The sequence below is a fragment of the Neospora caninum genome, chromosome X, assembly GCF_000208865.1.
Source record: "Neospora caninum Liverpool complete genome, chromosome X".
Classification (NCBI taxonomy): domain Eukaryota; phylum Apicomplexa; class Conoidasida; order Eucoccidiorida; family Sarcocystidae; genus Neospora; species Neospora caninum.
In genome coordinates, this window is record NC_018396.1 from 5,272,278 (window position 1) to 5,288,311 (window position 16,034).

The following is a 16,034-nucleotide window of genomic DNA, read 5'->3' on the forward strand; positions in this document are numbered from 1 at the left end:
TCGCTTCTTCCTTGCAGACGCCGAGGGGCGACCCAGGTTCGTTAGCGACCGGCACATAAGGTGGTGTACTGCGTGTAAGAATGACACTCACTAATGTGGCTTTCTAGTGGCTGACGCAAGCTTAGCCCATTGGAAATCCCAAGGACGCAACATGCACATATGAAAAAATCGGTGGCAGGAGATGGATGCGCCATTGCATGATGCCATCAGGGAAGTTGCGTCGGTGGACACAGCTGCTTGAGCTCCCTGTACTCTTCCAGGATGCACTGCCGGAGAAGTTCTGGAGACTCAAGCAACGCTGTATCGGTAGTGATAACCAAATCCAGGTTGTCAGCGTAAGAAAATGCGCTTACAATCAAGCTGATCTGAGAGCAAGGAAGCAGAGATGCCCACAAAGCACGTGTGTCCCTGTAGACTGTAGTATGGTGTTCCTCCCACGTGCATCCATCTGGTAACTCCGCTTCTCTGTTGAAGACGAGAATACATACAAAGGAAGCAACGCCGACAAACGCGTCAGAAGACGAAAGACTTTGGGTTTCAGCAGTCTAAGAGACGGCTGCCCACTGGTGGTTTCCTCACCCCTCTCTCACTTTTCTGAACTGCACGGACTCGAGCTATCTTCATGTTTTGCTTCCTTGCGCAAGGGGAAAAGGTTCAACAGTACTCAACAGCGTTCCTCTGGGACAGACTCGAAACTACTCGGGTGCAATCTTGAAAGCCCTCCTGAGCATCTGGGCCGTACGTGTGTTGCCCCGGTGCACTGACGGGGTCGAGAGTTTCGATAGTTTCGGTCTTCTCACTAACACAACACCCGCATCCAGCACGTACCCGGCCGGCGAGTGGACCGATGAAGTGCATGGCATGCACTTGTCGGCCATGGATTTGGGGCTGCTCAGAGGGCCCAGGAACATTGCTGAAGAGCACTGACATCTACAGCACATAAACACCATAGAGAGACATCTTCACAGACGGGCGTATCCGAAAATTTGCAACAGCATCCGGGCACGTCAGGCTGAATAGCAGCTTAAAGAGCTAACATTGGCACAAGACCTGCGGTCACGAAAACAGCAATCCATGCAGTACGCGTAGAACCTAACCAATGTGCAATAACCTTAACTTCGTAGGACATTGAAATCACTTTCAGCTGCCTTAAGCAGTCCATTGGGGTGGTGGTGTACAGCAATCATAAAGAGCGTGGTTGTCTGTATCTCATGAAACTGGAGCCATCACTACGGCCACAGCGAAAATGCGGCAGCACCTAGGCAGAAGACCTTACCTTTTTCGTCAACCAGATCTGGAGAAACAGGAGGAAGTCAGGGGTTGTACAGAACGAAATTTTTTCCATGAGGGCGAACACATGCGCGCCCAGACTCTTGACACTCTTCCGTAGTGATTTCCGAACACCCAGCAATCTGACAAAGTCACACCAACACAGAAGAAAGCGCGGGAGATCTCGGTCCGCAAATCCAAGCCACGAACAGATTTAGACCGACAGTGAGTTCAGGAGTAAAATTGTCGATTAGAATCAGAGTTTTCACGATTTCTGACGGATAGCCTATTCGATCTAACACGGACATTTGTACCGCACGGCTGCCTGGTATTCCCATCCTGGTATTGCGTATCTTGGTCGAGCAAAGCAAAAGTGCGTTGCTGTGTCGCAGTCCTCAACGAGAGGCATTTACCGTTGGTATGCTGAACCGGCCTGGAACGCGTGAGCCGCTGCGACCTGGACAACTGCCGAGGTAAAATTGTTCCGCAGTTCAAACGACTCTTCTTCTGTGGTCCGGAGGTTCACCGGCACCACAATGTTCAGCTGAGGTATCAGCTGTTCGAGCATATCAAGTTCCATCTGTAGAATTTGCTTCCGTCTTTCCTGTTCAGCAGTAATGTGATCTTCAGCTCGTGTCCGGTGGCCGCTGGCTGCAGATGACAGGGCTTGCTCCAGTGAAGGTGAATGTTCGCTAGCGATGACTTGATCCATAGACTTATCGTGTTTCTCCTTCTGCTGCCTTTGAAACAGAGGAGAGTCCGTTTCGTCACACTGATTACTCTCTTCACACGGAGGCAGCTCTAAGGACGAACGTTCCTCTCTAGCTGTGGGAGAAGCTTGCAGCCGTCTGCTGTGCGACAGGTCTGTCTCCGCCTTACGTTCCAAAGTGCGACCAACAGAGCTGTTTCGAACCCAGAGGGCCGATGGCGTCTGGTCTACAGATGTCAATTCGCACACGTCGTACCCATTCATCCTACTATGGACGCTGCCAGCGGAAGGACTGGCTGCCTCGAGCCCACGCATTGACATGTGAGGCGCAGCGATTTCTCTTCTGCAGGACGTTACGCTGTCAACAGAGTGGCATAATCCACCGCAAGGAGTGCGTCCATATAGAAACCGTTCCGTCCTATTACGTAGTCTGCTAGCACTGGCGCAGTCGTAGCAACGAGAAGAGCTGCTGCTTTTGATGCTGGTCGTCGTACTGCAAGTGCTACTGCTGTAAGTACTGAGACCGCTAACACTTTTGTTGTACGTCATCACCCCGACTTTCGAAAGATCCGAGCGGAAATCTGTGACATTTTGTCCTGTTCCGTTGAGGCTTCCGGTAGCTTGGAGTGTCACAGGGGCCTGCTGTTGAGCTGCGTTGTTCTGCTGTTGCCGCCCGCAGGAACTGTATTTTGGGTGCTCCAAAACTTCCGACCGGCTCTTCGACATCTTGCTGGAAAGCGTTTCGGGCCTTTCACCAATGGCGTATTTCATTGCGACCTTGTTGTGGACGTAGCGGCAAATACCACCCACGAGGCATGTAGCAAGGAGCTCATTGATTGTGAACAAATCTTGTTTTGGGAGTGCCTTTCTTGAACCTTTCTCCACTTCAGAAATCGAGTCAGTCTTCTTGTTCATCAGCACCGTAGTGCTCGCATCCACAGCATCCGCTTCTGCAGGAGTGTCTTGAGCTTCCCCTAACCGTGCTTGTTTCACTGTTGATCGCTCCAGACCGGTAATGTAAGCACTGGTACCTTGAGCTATTGGGCGAATAATGCGAGCAACGAACACCAGGAGGTTCCGTAGTGGCTTTTTAACGATATACTGACTCAATCGACGCAGACGGTCCTTGCAGAAACGGGTGTCAGAGTTACTTTGCAACCGTTCACTGGCATCGCCCAAGCATTTTTCCTCCTTTGGTGGCGAGAGTGCTGCGAGAGCCCTTCTGAGGCTCTTCAACTCCTGGAGCCTAAACCGGATGGGCTGCAACACCCACACGCTGCCTGACCTGGATGACAGGACCGGAACAAAACAACGAATAGCTTTATGGGCGTTACGGAATCTGCAATGGATGCCACAGACCCAGCCACACGGGTGAAAGACCCCTGCAATACTGCTGAAGTCTAGAGGCTTTGAACTCCCGCTGAAGGACGCATGGTGCGAAAGTGACAACAGGGGAAACCTGGCAATACTTTTTTCTCAGAGTTCCATGACACTGATGCGTCGTCGTCAGGTAAGATACTCACCTTGGGGGTCGCGGCTTCTCCGGACAGTCCCATGACTTTTCTTCCGTCAGCATGAGCAGCGAAGCGACAGTGAAGGGCACATGTAAGTAGGAAATGATTTGCATGAGGGCTCTTAAGAATATGGAGGAGGGGCGTGTCAATGGAGGCACCAAAGATTTTATCGGCCTTCTGTCCGGAGCGGTTGGCTCTTTCAGCGGTTGAACTGTGGTGCCCGCAGGACCGTCTTCTGTCCTGTCGGAACTATTTGGCGTCCTACCACGGATCGCACCAATGTTGCCACATGAACCACCTTGCGGCAGATGCGATCCCGGACGGCCTGCAGGGAAATTCAGGTATTTGCCATGCATGTCCCCTCCTCTGAACTGAGACGAGAATCTAAACCGGATCTCTCGTCCATCCTCGTGGCCTGTTGTAGGCAGCCCTTGGTTTGTAGGGGAGGCTGCCTCTGCCGTGCAGCCGACAAAGCCAGCCTCTGGTACAGCTGGTCTCGTTATCTGCCGTACAGTTGGAGACTTCCCGGAAGTCTGACCATTGAATTCTTGAACACGCGAAAGAGGAACTGACATGTCAGGCGCATCATGGAGGTCTTTGAAACGTTGGAGGGGGAATGCTCTGCTTCTTTCATTAGTTTTACGGGGAGGTAATGACAACTCGGCTCCTGCTACACAAATTCCAGAAGCAGCCTCTGTTGGTGTCCCACCCGAGGAAGAGGCCTGGCCTGATCCCCGTACACAAGGCGCTGAAAGGACATCTGACAGAAACATATTTGTAATCGCTATTCCATCCGCTATTGCATGGTGAATTCGGAACATAACCATCGACCCCACTTGCCGTGAACTGCACGATAAATCCTCAAACTCGTCCTCATCGTACTTATGTGAATCCGAGTGTTCTTTTTCTGAGTCACCTCCTTCGTCGAGCGCTGGAAGTTCAACGTGTTCGAGCAGGACGAACTGCCAGAGAGGCATAGACGGCTGCAATGCCTGAGTTGCCAGGATGTTTTCTAAAGCCTGTGCCTCTGCAGATGTAACAACACATTTACAGTTATTGCCTCCGTCGCATGGGATTTCGTCTTTGAACCTTCCGTCGCTCTCTCCGCTATTGAATGTAGAGGGAAGACTTTCCTCGTCAGTAGGCCTTTGTTTCTCCTGTTCATATTCTCGAAGAACACCCTGGTGAAGAGAGCGGAGCCCACCACTATGGTGACGGAGGAGTGAGAGAGCTTCATGTCTATTGAGTTTCAGCACGTGATTTCGAACATCAAAATCTTCTGCCCGAACCCAGCAGTAGCGTCCAAAGAGTTTGCCGATCACTGTTCGCAATCGGGGATGTTTGTACACAGTAAGAGGTTTCGATTCATTCTCACTCTCCGAATGTATAACATCGTCTTCCACATTGGTTCGTTCCTTCTTTGCCAGCAACTGAGTTTCCACAACTTCAACTAAATCCTCAAGAGTGAGATGGTCACTGAATCCAACTCCGCTGACGATCATCAGAGGTTGAGAAAACATCATCAGTTCCTGGCCGCTGAGCACCTCAAAAATCTCGGTTCGTCGCGGCGGCCTGGACAGGAGCGTCCTTCCTGCCTTGTACTGTGCTAATGACTTCTCGGGGGTTTCTTTCGTCTTGGGGTTGTCGTGTTTGTGCCCCGATCCGACGAGAGTGCTTCTCCATGGCCAAGAGAGCCACCATCCTTCTCCCATCCTCCACAATCGTTTCACCACATCTTCCCGTCGCCGGCTGTCCACCCCAGCAGCTGCATCTTCGCCTACCCTTCGGGCTGTCATGTAAATTGACCCTTGTGACTGAGCTGCAGCGACGGCTTCCTTCTCGGTCATCGCGTCAACCGCTGCAACGAGCTTGTAATCCGTAGCCCCCAGCGCTGTGATTGCCGCAGCAATACTCAACGCCAACTCGGCAGCCACAGGGACAGTCTCGTCTAGGGCATGCAGCAATTTTTCGATAGTGCGCTCGCCTATTTCCTCCCACTTCATCACCCACTGCAGCACCCCGAAACCTGGCGACGGTGACAAAAAAGAAATATCGATCATCCCTACGAACAATTTCCTTATGCATGAGCGAATCACATTCCAAAGAGCGCAGCCCCACGTAGTAATTGTCCTGATAGGTTCCGTACTGAACAGCCAGTGAAAGACACATCCCACGTACGTTCGGCATAACCAGCCAGTAATATAATTTCTTGGTTGTCCAGGCTCGTTGTTTTCCGGCTCAGATGCTTGTTTGTTTCCTCCCAACTGACTGCTGAGTCGAACACGTGTGCGCCGGTTGCTGATCCACTCGCGGTGCAACTGCTCAGAGGTACGATAGCCAAGACAACTATTTACATACAGCCACCAACACGCTACACGGATCTGCGATATCACCCAGATCAGTGCTAAACCAGGGAGATATAGTCCGTGAACGAAAGGATACATAGTGACCAACAAAATAAGGAACTTTAGTTGTTTATAGAACTTGGTTGAATTTTTCTTCCTCAAGATTTTTGATTGCCACGAGCGGGGCCTAACACCGTAGGAAACAAGCTGTCTGATTGATCTGACCCCATGCGCTACGAATGTTACGGGTAACAACATCACGGGAAGAAGAGAAAAACACTGATGAGTAGTGTCTGTTGTGCGGCACTCACGAGCGTGAGTTGTCTTCTCGCATACCGCATGTCTCTCCATTCTCTGAAACCGATGCGGTCGGTTGGACACGGGTTCTGAAAACAATTGTCCAACCTCAGGCATGCTTCCCGCCTGGAGCGAGTCTCGTCCGGATGCTGCAGTCCAGCCGGGTGGTGGTCTTACGTACAAAGACTTCATTCCTTCACTCCCGTTGCTTCTAGCACCTTGTGGAATGACCTCCTCCGAATCTCGAGGAACGCCACAGGAAGTACTGTTCTGGGCAATCCATCGTTTCCCTGCAGTTTTGACAGCTCGGACGGTTGATCGAGCGGCCTTCTCTTGTTTACTTAAGCTGCTTACGCTACTCATGCTTCCCCTCCTACAGGGTACTCCGCCCACGCTGCTGCGCCTGCTGAGTGAGGCCCTTCCACGAGGATTGACACCGTGGCTTCCCCCCCGAGGAACGATTTGTTTCCAGGAAGTGCTCGCCGGCTTGCTCACGGAGAGAGGAGCATTACCAGAGAAGAAGCAGGCGGGGTGCTGTAAGAGGCGGTTGAGCGTCTGAAGAGGAAACTTCAGCCGCATGCGGACACGAAGGAGAAAGAGGCAAAGTGTCTGCACACGGGAATGTCTGAATTGTGGATGAGTGTGTATGAACCACGAGGGTCGATACCGCGAGTGGAATTCTCTGCTCACAAAAGGGGCTGGTGGGGGGGGAAGCGGACAGACGAGAAGGGAGGCTTTACGTCGTCGGCGTCGTGGGCCTGTTGACGATAATGATGTGGACGGCAAAGTCCGGTAGATGAATGGATTCGAATCGTCTGTCCCGGTTGACGTCGTTGGCGCTAAGGAAAAGCCGTCGTTCTCGCCACATGTTAGAGATTCGGGTTCATAGGAAGTGGTAACAGGTTTTGATCGAGCTCTACCGCTGTTGCAGAGGAAGCAACACGTCTCGCGTGGCCACGCCTGCTGGCCTCGGATACGAGACGGCGGTCGCTCTGCGGCACATGCTGAAGGGGATAGTGGTGGATCAGTGGAGAGTTGAGTTGCATAGTTATGGAAGCCATGATCTTGAGATTCAAGGCTACGAATGAGGAGTCGTTTCCCTTCGGACGCGCCTGGTCGGTCAGCCCTGCCCACCAGACGCGAAGGAAGAGAACGGGAAGACATCGTCCGAGACGGTGAACATGCGCGGAGCCCCGGCATGCTGCCAAAGCCTTCGCCGTACCAACGAGAGGAGGTGCACTCTGGCCTGGGAGTGGCGATAGAAACTCTGAGAGCGACCTGTTCTTCAGCAACTTCACAGCAGTCAATCCATTTCTCATCACTGGCCCCTTCATATTGCCGCTCTCTGTGTGGAAGACAAAGGTTCTGGGTGTGCTCTAAAATATCACACTGAGCAACTGACGGTGCTGACCGATCTCGCTGAAGAGAAACTAGGGAAAGGATGTTGACTGCTGGTGTTCCCAAGTGTTCCACATTGTCGTCACAACTCAACACCTTCTTGAGAGGGGTTTGGGGAGAAGACGGCCTGACTACTTCGGGCGAATAGAACCTAGGAGGAGTGTCGACAGGCATATGTCTTGAACCAAGAAGGCAGCAGCCTGGTGGTGTATAAACTTGAGAAGAAAACGTTTCTGTGCCAAGCGGATGTGAGGGAGAGGGAAAAGGAATTGGTGAAGAAATTCCGTTTTTGACGGATCTGCTGGCGGCCCCTTGAATGCGCTGATCTTCATGCGAATAGCAACACGGTGTAGCTTTTGTTTTCTTTTGCAGATCGGGTCCCTGGTGTCTCCCAGATGTAACAACTTCCAATACGTCGCCGAAGTGTGGCAGGGCGTGACTCCTGTCATCGTGTTCTGTATCCTGACTAAGACACCGATTAATGGCTCCTTCTGGATGGCCGGGCATTGTCGCTGGGTAATAACCAGCACTGCAGTCCTCTGAGACCATATCCGAATCTTCCGAAGAATGTGCGCGGGAAACGACCCGTGGGCCAGCTCTGGCGGATGAAGCACTTAGGAACTCGATTGCGCGATGCGCGTGCCGCACGAAAACGGAACCGGTTGCTCATTCAGCACAGGATAACACGAGTACAGCAAACACTCAAAAAACAGCCAACGGAGAAGATAGTGTGGGTGAAAGGACAGTCAGGGCAGAGGTGGCGACTGATAGTTGCGGATAAGCCAAAAATCGCTGAAAATACCGAAGCTCACTCTTTGGCCGGTCTCAAGCTTCCACGAGGGCGGAAGAACTGAGGTCGGAACAAATGAGCCTTTGATATCGCCTAACTGACATAAAAATTTCCTTCTCGCGTGTGAGGACCTGTAACGAGGTTGCATCCGGCTGAAGAATGTGAGAGGATTCAAGTGAGCCGGAGTCTTGATTCTCGGAGGTCACTGACAGACACTAGAAAACGGCAACGCACGAAGAGCTTTGAAGAGGAAGTCTATCAAAAGCAGGGAGGAGAATTTCGGTAGGATCGTGAAAAGAAAATCTGGCGGAGACTGTTTGGGTAAGGTCAGCAAACACCAGAAGCAGTCACAAACAGAACGGTATCTGAGCCTGCTCTTCAGAGTGGGTTGCGACAGCAATTAATTGTTCACTTCGATTGAACTGTATCGGTCGTCCAAAGAAAAGGGGTCCCACCTGTGCGGAAATCAGGTAGCTCAGCGATTCATACCATCCGATCGGACGGAACCCGTCCGCCGTCGGCTGCAGTCCGTTTTTGTTTTCAAGCGCAACTCCACTCGAGAACCAAGGGTACGAAACATCACATTGGGGGCTCGCTCGTCTTGGTAGAATGTAATTTGGTCCATCAGACAACGAATGGACACTGAACCGTTGCATTCACGGGAAACGAGCTGGTGTTGTTTTGCCCAGAAGGACGGAACCGACAACGATCATTCGGTTTTGCGCTCGAATCCTGCTATCAACCTCTGATGCCAGGTCACCGACTGTACGGAAACTTTCACTCATGTGTAGCACGCTATGCTCGAGACACTGGACAAAATACACGTGCGATAAAAACGAGAGGGTATCCTTTCACAAAATATTCGTCTGGCATCAAATTGAGCATTCATAGCTGCAGGCAAATGCCATAATGGTGCCACAAACAAAAATTCGTGAAGAGGGCACACAGACTCTTCCGTGATTCGTTTGATTGAACATTGTGCTCGCCATCAAAAACTCGTTTGTGCTGTTTTTGGCAGGAAAGAAAGGGAAGTACAATTTCCTATAGTGGTCAGTGTAGTAGAAAATAATTGGTGAAAAACCATGAAAAGCGCTGTTGTTTTTAACAAGAAGCCAAAGCGAAGAAGAGACTAATGAATAAAGAATCTGGACAATCAAAAACTTTGGTCTTATATGCTAGCACACAGATCCTCGTTACAGCTTGTTTTTTGCAGGCCGCAGCGCAGAGCCAAAGTGTTCAGCTCGGGCAAAATCAGGAAGCCTGGAACATCCCAAACCTCACAGCGAGAGTGACTACGGGGGAGAACAATAGACGCTGCATTACAAAGTGCGCAGCGGGGCGATGTGTTGGAGCCCCGTTGCGGCAGACTGGCAAGTCAATTCAGCAGGAAAGCCCTAGTCCGTAGGACTCATGGAGCCACTTTTCCAGCATTGCACTAATTAGTTAGGGGTTTTCTTTTCGAACTTTATCGTGAAGACATTTGCTGGCTAAAACAACTACATATGAGGTTGTTTTCGATGCTGCCTCTTCTCGGGGCAGATAGGTGAGCGTTATGTACCGTGAGCGCAGGACAAGCTAGCGTGCATGATCTAGAGAAACTGAAAGATGTTCTTACTTTGCCAGCCACGGAAACGAGTACTAGCAGACGTCCCGGAAACTTTTTGGAGGCGAACGTCTAGGCTGTGCTCCAATCGTGGAATTGACATACGATGTGTTCGCTGCAGGTTTGAAAGAGAAAAGAATAACGACCCTTAGTGGCTCCGCACTTGCTGCGCTGACGCATTTTGTATAAGCGGTCCTCACGGAGCGAGAACAGAGGCATCATTTGCTTCTCAAATGTTTTTTTTCAGCCGGAAGACTTGTTATGGCCGTTCGGTTGGACATAGTGTGGTTGCGAAGAAAACGAAATGTCGACGAGAATTCTTACGCTGTAAGGTTCACCACATGCAACAACGCGGAGCGTAGGGAGTCATGCAGTCTCGGAAGAGCTGGTCGGTAACTACAGATCCGAGTAATGGCCAACACCACCGTGGCAGTGTGGTTTCAGTAACGAGGGGAACTGTGAAGAACACAGTTGGACGTCGGTTCCGGATTTCAGTGGATTTTTCTTTTTCTGCTCCAGCCGTGCCACTTACGTTGCTGGAGATACGAGGTCCCAGTCCGATTGGCGGCGCTTCAGAGCACGTTTGCCTTTCTGAACGCTTCACCCGAGGTAAGTCTGTAAAAGGACGGTGGCTGGTGAAAGGTAAAATTACTTTCACCTCTAGGATTCCACCGTGCCTGCAGTTTCCTAGGAACGAACGATGGAGTGTACCCGAACACACCAACAGAAACTGATGCCTTATTGCTTTACCCAATACCATATTTGGTACCTTGGCTAATTGGAGGATACTACGTATCTGATGTAACATTAAAACGATTCTTTGTATTACATTTTATGTTGCCTACTCGGTTATATATCTTAGACGCTAACTTCCCGGCTGAATCCCTTTTCTTTGAAATACACTTCCTTTCTCGGCGTTAGTATGATCTCAAAGTACCAGAAACGCGGTTAAACTATCGACGAGTCGAGTATTATCCATACATACCAGGCGTAAAAGCGTTCCTCCAGTTACTAAACATGCGCCAGGCCAACAACTATCCGATCCGTAAACGTATTACGACGATTGCGTAACCTAAGGATAAGGAATTCAAAAGCAAGCCCATTCCTCTTTGCACGGAGACTGCCAACTTGTTCGGAGATACGCCCCGTGCTTTAAAAGCCCTATTGGACTGAAGCCAATGTACAGCTCCGTGTCCACTCAGCAGATTCCGTTGCGATAGTTAGTGTCACGATACAAGCGACGGGCTACCATTAACGGTTCGTGCTTTTAGGGTTGATGCACTCAATCATCCGTGGGCAGCGGTCACTGGCAGCAGAGTCTCATACTGTTCGGCTTCCATTTCTGCTCCTCTTCAGGCGAGTACACGGCGCCTACCCACTATTGTCACGATCAAACAAATTCCCTGGGGAAGCCGCATTTCTCTGACGAGCTGTTTTTCTTGAGATGCCAAGCAAGCGTAATTGCAAACAGTAGATGCGCTGCCAAATAAAATTGCACACTGCGCTGTATAGCCGGTCTCGAGTCAATCGACAGCAACGTCAAGGACAGACAGATTTAGTCCTTTACGTTTGTGCTGGTATGATGCTAGGCCTCACTCGGAGCTAATGTTGATCACACCTTCATGGGTTCAGTGAAGTTTGGTTATCGTCGTCACAGGAACCTTCTCATCGAGTGGCAGGCAAATTCAAAGCACTTGCGCACTGACCTGAACAACACGGTCGTCTCCCCTTCGGGACGCGTTCGAACACTATCCACAAACTTCGGTTGGAATCACTCTGCAGACTCTTGCATATAACGGGTGCAGGCATTCCCCACGCAACCAGAATGATAGGAGGAACACGATTTGCCAGCCGCACACATTGGAGCCTTCTGAACTACTGGAGCAACAGGCACAACGTATGTAGTTGCGTGTTTCTTCAGTTCGCGTTCCTCTTCTGTCTCGACCTCGGAGGCTTGGACCCCCTGGATCTCGGCTGTCTCTTCGACGGTCTCAACTGGTTGGGCGGACAAAGAATCTTCAGCGGATTGCGGCAATGTGATATCTTCTTCACTCTGAGCCATGACAGACTCCTCAGAGTGGGTCATGGTTGTGTCGACAACGGAGTCAACAGACTGGGAGGAAACAGAGTCATTTTCAGTCTGCCTGCGGCCGGAGATAGCAGCAAGGAGGCGCCCTTTCTTGGACGGTGCAGCGTACTTACTCTCGGCGACTGGAGCCATGTACTTTGTCTCGACAACAGGCTTCTTCACTGGAGCAACCTTCTTCGCCGGCACTGCAACGACCACGGGCTCCTGCTTCTTCTTTCCGAGGGAGCGCTCCTCAGCTCCTTCGAAAGACTCGTCAACCGGGACTTCTTCCAGAATGCGAAGGCTTGCCTCCACCCCATACTCAGCAGGGTCTTCTTGAACGTATGACTGGACGTCCGCTTCCTCCGAGTCGTACGTCATCTCCTGCACGTGACGAACAGGGGCACTGTACAAAATTTCGCCATCTTCAGGAACAGAAGTGCCTGCAACGAAGGGCAGGAGACTCCCTGCGGAGACAACCAAAGCAGGTAGCAGCTTCATCTTGAATAACGACGGAGTCCAAAATAGCAATAGTACCTGTTGCCCACTAGTACAGAAGAAAATAGAAGTGAAGACTGCGCTGAAACTGAGTGAAATGAGCGAGGCACTGAAGTGAAAAGAAAAGAATGATTTGTACGGTTGGATTCACTGCAAGGTATTGACGTTCTGTTGTCTGGAGGGAAGCAGTGTGTCCACAAAGGGGGAGGACCCTGTGAGGCAACGGTCAATCCGTGAAGCGTCTCGGTGCTACACTGACATGCGACAGTTTTTCTCGGCGGCAGCCCTGAATCGTGATCCTTGTCCTTGCCGGCCCCAGCTGCCAGCCAAAAATTCCTATCGAATGTGAAGGCATAGAGAGATGGCGGAAGCAAGATTTTTGTCAAGGAAATATGCACGTGTGGAGCTACCGACCTGTGTTTGTGGGCACTTGCCGTGTAAAATGTCACGCCAACGGAGACACTTGCAACTGGGGAAAATGAACTGTCACCCTCCTTCGAGTCGGAAGCGAAACACTCACCCCACCTACTGAGAGCAGTTCTCCGCGGCCGAAGCGCCGGTTGTTCCTCTATGAGAAAGAACATTCTGTGCAACCATCCAGTTGCACACTAGGGATTAAATCCCTCAATTACGAAAAACACTTTCAGCAACGAATTCGCCGTTGGAAAATGGTGCACAAAATTTTCTCCACACAGTACTGTTCACATTCGGTAGGAGAGCAGGAGCCTCGAAATGTAACGACATCTCAACAAACTGAAATTCTAGACTTAATCAATCGCTCCAGAAATTGTCCTACAACTCCGGCTTACCCTCAAATGCAGGACGCCGAGCCAGTATTGATCGCAGCGGCCTCAGACTTGTGACACTGCAGCCTGCTGCGTTGAAAGATCCACTGTGTTGCTCCACGAAATAAGGGACACGCGACTCTAGAAAAACGTTTAAATGAACAACAAATTCAGTTCCCGAATGACCTTGCCACATGCCACTGTTGCATTAAATTGTGGTTGTTTTGCTCCGTCACTAGAATATATAGAGGAACAATTACTCTAGACATGGGGGCGATTGTCCATCTTACCACGCCATTTGTCAGGTTACGAAAACTGCTGTTGCCGGCTGGGCATCATTTCGAAGGGTGTCAACAAGTTCCTCTGCATATGCACGCGATTCGAAAGACTAACGGTATGAAGTGACTACTTCGTTCCTCATCGTTTTTAACACGGAGGATCCTGATCACCCGATAAGGCAAACATCCTTCGTTACAAAGGGCGCATGGTGCAAAACGAACTTGCACAGACCCAAGGCATCGATATGAAACGAAACACAGGTCCGTCCACGTTGCTTCTGGAGACCCCGAGATGATGTGGATCAAATAATTTGTCTGTGGCCTCGGTAATTGTCTCTTGCCGTTTTGATCAGGGGACTGAGGACGGATCGTATCGTGACTCATGTTCTTAATAGTGATGCGGACAACATCGACAGGTGATTGCCTGATGGACCTTTGTTTTCCCTGAGTCATAGACTCAGTCATAGGCTATCCATCAGATTAGTTTTGTATTCGGAAGATTCGAGCGAGGCATGTACCGTATATAATTAAGGGCAATGTCGAGATTTGTACATTCCGGTGCGGTTTCTCGAGCTGTGGCAAGCACTAGGTTCCGCTCCAGGGAAGGCAGTAGTCTATTCTTGCCCGGAGGGTGGCGAAGGAAGTGTGTCGCACGCATTACAGAGTCTGTTGGGGGCAGGCATGGAATGTTACAAATGCATGAAATTCAAAGCACATGTCACGATGTTGCTGATTGCTGCAGTAGTATGTATCTAAACACGACGAATATGAAAGAAGAAATCAAGACTCCACCTCCATGCAGCTCAGTAGCAAGCGCCACCAGTGCTGCAGTACGGGGTGGCGACAACAGGGTACGCAGCAACCGGGTAGTAGTATGTTCCGCGTTTCTTCAGGTCACGCTCCTCTTCCTCAACCTCAGCTTCAGTCGCAGTTGACTCCTCCTCAACAGTAACATCTTCCTGAGCTGCCAGGCGACGTTTCTTGCTGAGAGTAGTCATGGGAGTGTACTTGGATGTTGTGACAGCTTGATGATACTTCTTCGACGGGAAAGCAGCGGCCTTCTTCTGAACAACAGGCGCAGTGGCCTTCTTCTGAACAACAGGCGCGGCGGCCTTCTTGTGGAGAGGTGCGGCACGGTACACCGGAGTGGCGACCTTCTTTTGCGGAGCGGGCGCCACGTACTTCTTCGGGGCGGGGGCCACGTAGACCGCCCGGTTCTTCTTTCCTAAGGAGCGTTCTTCAGCGCTTTGCTCATACACTGCCTCCTCTGCGTCGTTCATTGTCTCCTCGTTCACGTCTTCCTCTTCAGCGAGGTATCGAGCGCAGGACGAGCCGGCGGTGCAGTAAGGAGTGGCAACGACTGGGGAGTACGCCACATAGTAGCCACTTCTCTTCTTCAGCTCACGTTCCTCATCGTCGACCTCGTTGTCAGAGATGGAGGTTGCAGTCGATTCTTCTTCGGACACCTGCTCTGGGACAGGTGCCAGGCGGCGCGATTTCTTTGACGGGGCAACGTGCGAGTACTTCTTCGAGACGGTGGCCGGCGCATACTTGGAAGACATAACAACTGGGGCCTTCTTGGTAGGCGCGTGCATTTTCTTGGCCGGAGCGGGAGCTGTGTACTTTGTATGGACTGCTGGGGTCTTCTTTTGAACTGGAGGAGCAACATATTTCTTGGGGGAGGCGACGTAAACTGCTCGGTTTTTCTTGCCAAGGACGCGGATGGGGGAAGCGGTCTCAGGAATAAGGAAAATACCACCGTCGGTGCTATCTTCTTCGAGAAAACGCATGGGAGCGGTGCTAGATTCTTCTGACAGATCCTGGGTTTCCTGAACAGACACATCCTCCAGTTCGAGCATCTCGGCGCTGTCGATCATTTCGCTGCTAATTTCCTCGGACAGCGTCACCGCCGGGAGAGCCAGAGTGAGCGAAAAGAGAGAAAGAGCTACGACGGCCTTCATCTTGGACAAAATACAAACCGAAGAACTGCACTTGCGAGAACTTGCCTGCTGCAAGAGTTCGAGCTCTTCCACAATAGTACACAGTTCCTAGCCTCGTTCTGGCTAATGGCGACTGAGGAGGCAGAGGGATAAGAGGAGTAGGATTGATTGTTGTGACCATCGTGAAACTTCGTCCTGAACACCACCAGTTCCCCGTACGCCACCGGTTGTCGAAAACATGGGACAGGAGAGAGAAATACAGGGCCACGACCGCTTTTTGCTTTCCGAGCCCTCGCCGACGGCGCCCAAAAATATGCTGCCCGGGGAGCGACAGGAGCAGACAAAAACGTCTTTGTCGCACCTCGTCCACAAGCCAGATAAAGCTGCCCTGACAAGTGAGGACATTCACCGCCCTTGCTCCATTTGCTGATACTGTTTGCACTCCCAGCGCCAAAAAAATTTATGGGCCCTGGGGGACAAAAACGCCCCCCTCTCGCAGCTACGCGGTGGTAAAGCCCATCTGGATAGAAAGCCTTATGC

The 16,034-nt window shown here is 51.1% G+C and overlaps 4 protein-coding genes across 4 annotated transcripts; all 4 read right to left on the reverse strand.

Annotated features, from left to right (window-relative positions):
* Positions 1 to 206: 206 nt before the first annotated feature.
* Positions 207 to 5,552, reverse strand: NCLIV_050930 (conserved hypothetical protein; the record flags this gene model as incomplete). Its single annotated transcript, XM_003884647.1, has 7 exons — positions 207 to 365; positions 829 to 930; positions 1,277 to 1,412; positions 1,683 to 1,920; positions 2,473 to 3,263; positions 3,502 to 3,612; positions 4,375 to 5,552. The coding sequence occupies 7 exons, from the start codon at positions 5,550 to 5,552 to the stop codon at positions 207 to 209; spliced, it is 2,715 nt and encodes a 904-aa protein (XP_003884696.1).
* A 1,451-nt stretch (positions 5,553 to 7,003) lies between these two features.
* NCLIV_050940 (conserved hypothetical protein) lies at positions 7,004 to 7,468 on the reverse strand (the record flags this gene model as incomplete). The annotated part of the gene is made up of 1 exon (XM_003884648.1): positions 7,004 to 7,468. One exon carries the CDS (start codon positions 7,466 to 7,468, stop codon positions 7,004 to 7,006), a length of 465 nt encoding a protein of 154 aa, XP_003884697.1.
* A 4,228-nt stretch (positions 7,469 to 11,696) lies between these two features.
* NCLIV_050950 (conserved hypothetical protein) lies at positions 11,697 to 12,494 on the reverse strand (the record flags this gene model as incomplete). Its single annotated transcript, XM_003884649.1, has 1 exon — positions 11,697 to 12,494. One exon carries the CDS (start codon positions 12,492 to 12,494, stop codon positions 11,697 to 11,699), a length of 798 nt encoding a protein of 265 aa, XP_003884698.1.
* A 1,863-nt stretch (positions 12,495 to 14,357) lies between these two features.
* NCLIV_050960 (conserved hypothetical protein) lies at positions 14,358 to 15,515 on the reverse strand (the record flags this gene model as incomplete). The annotated part of the gene is made up of 1 exon (XM_003884650.1): positions 14,358 to 15,515. The coding sequence occupies one exon, from the start codon at positions 15,513 to 15,515 to the stop codon at positions 14,358 to 14,360; it is 1,158 nt and encodes a 385-aa protein (XP_003884699.1).
* Positions 15,516 to 16,034: the final 519 nt, after the last annotated feature.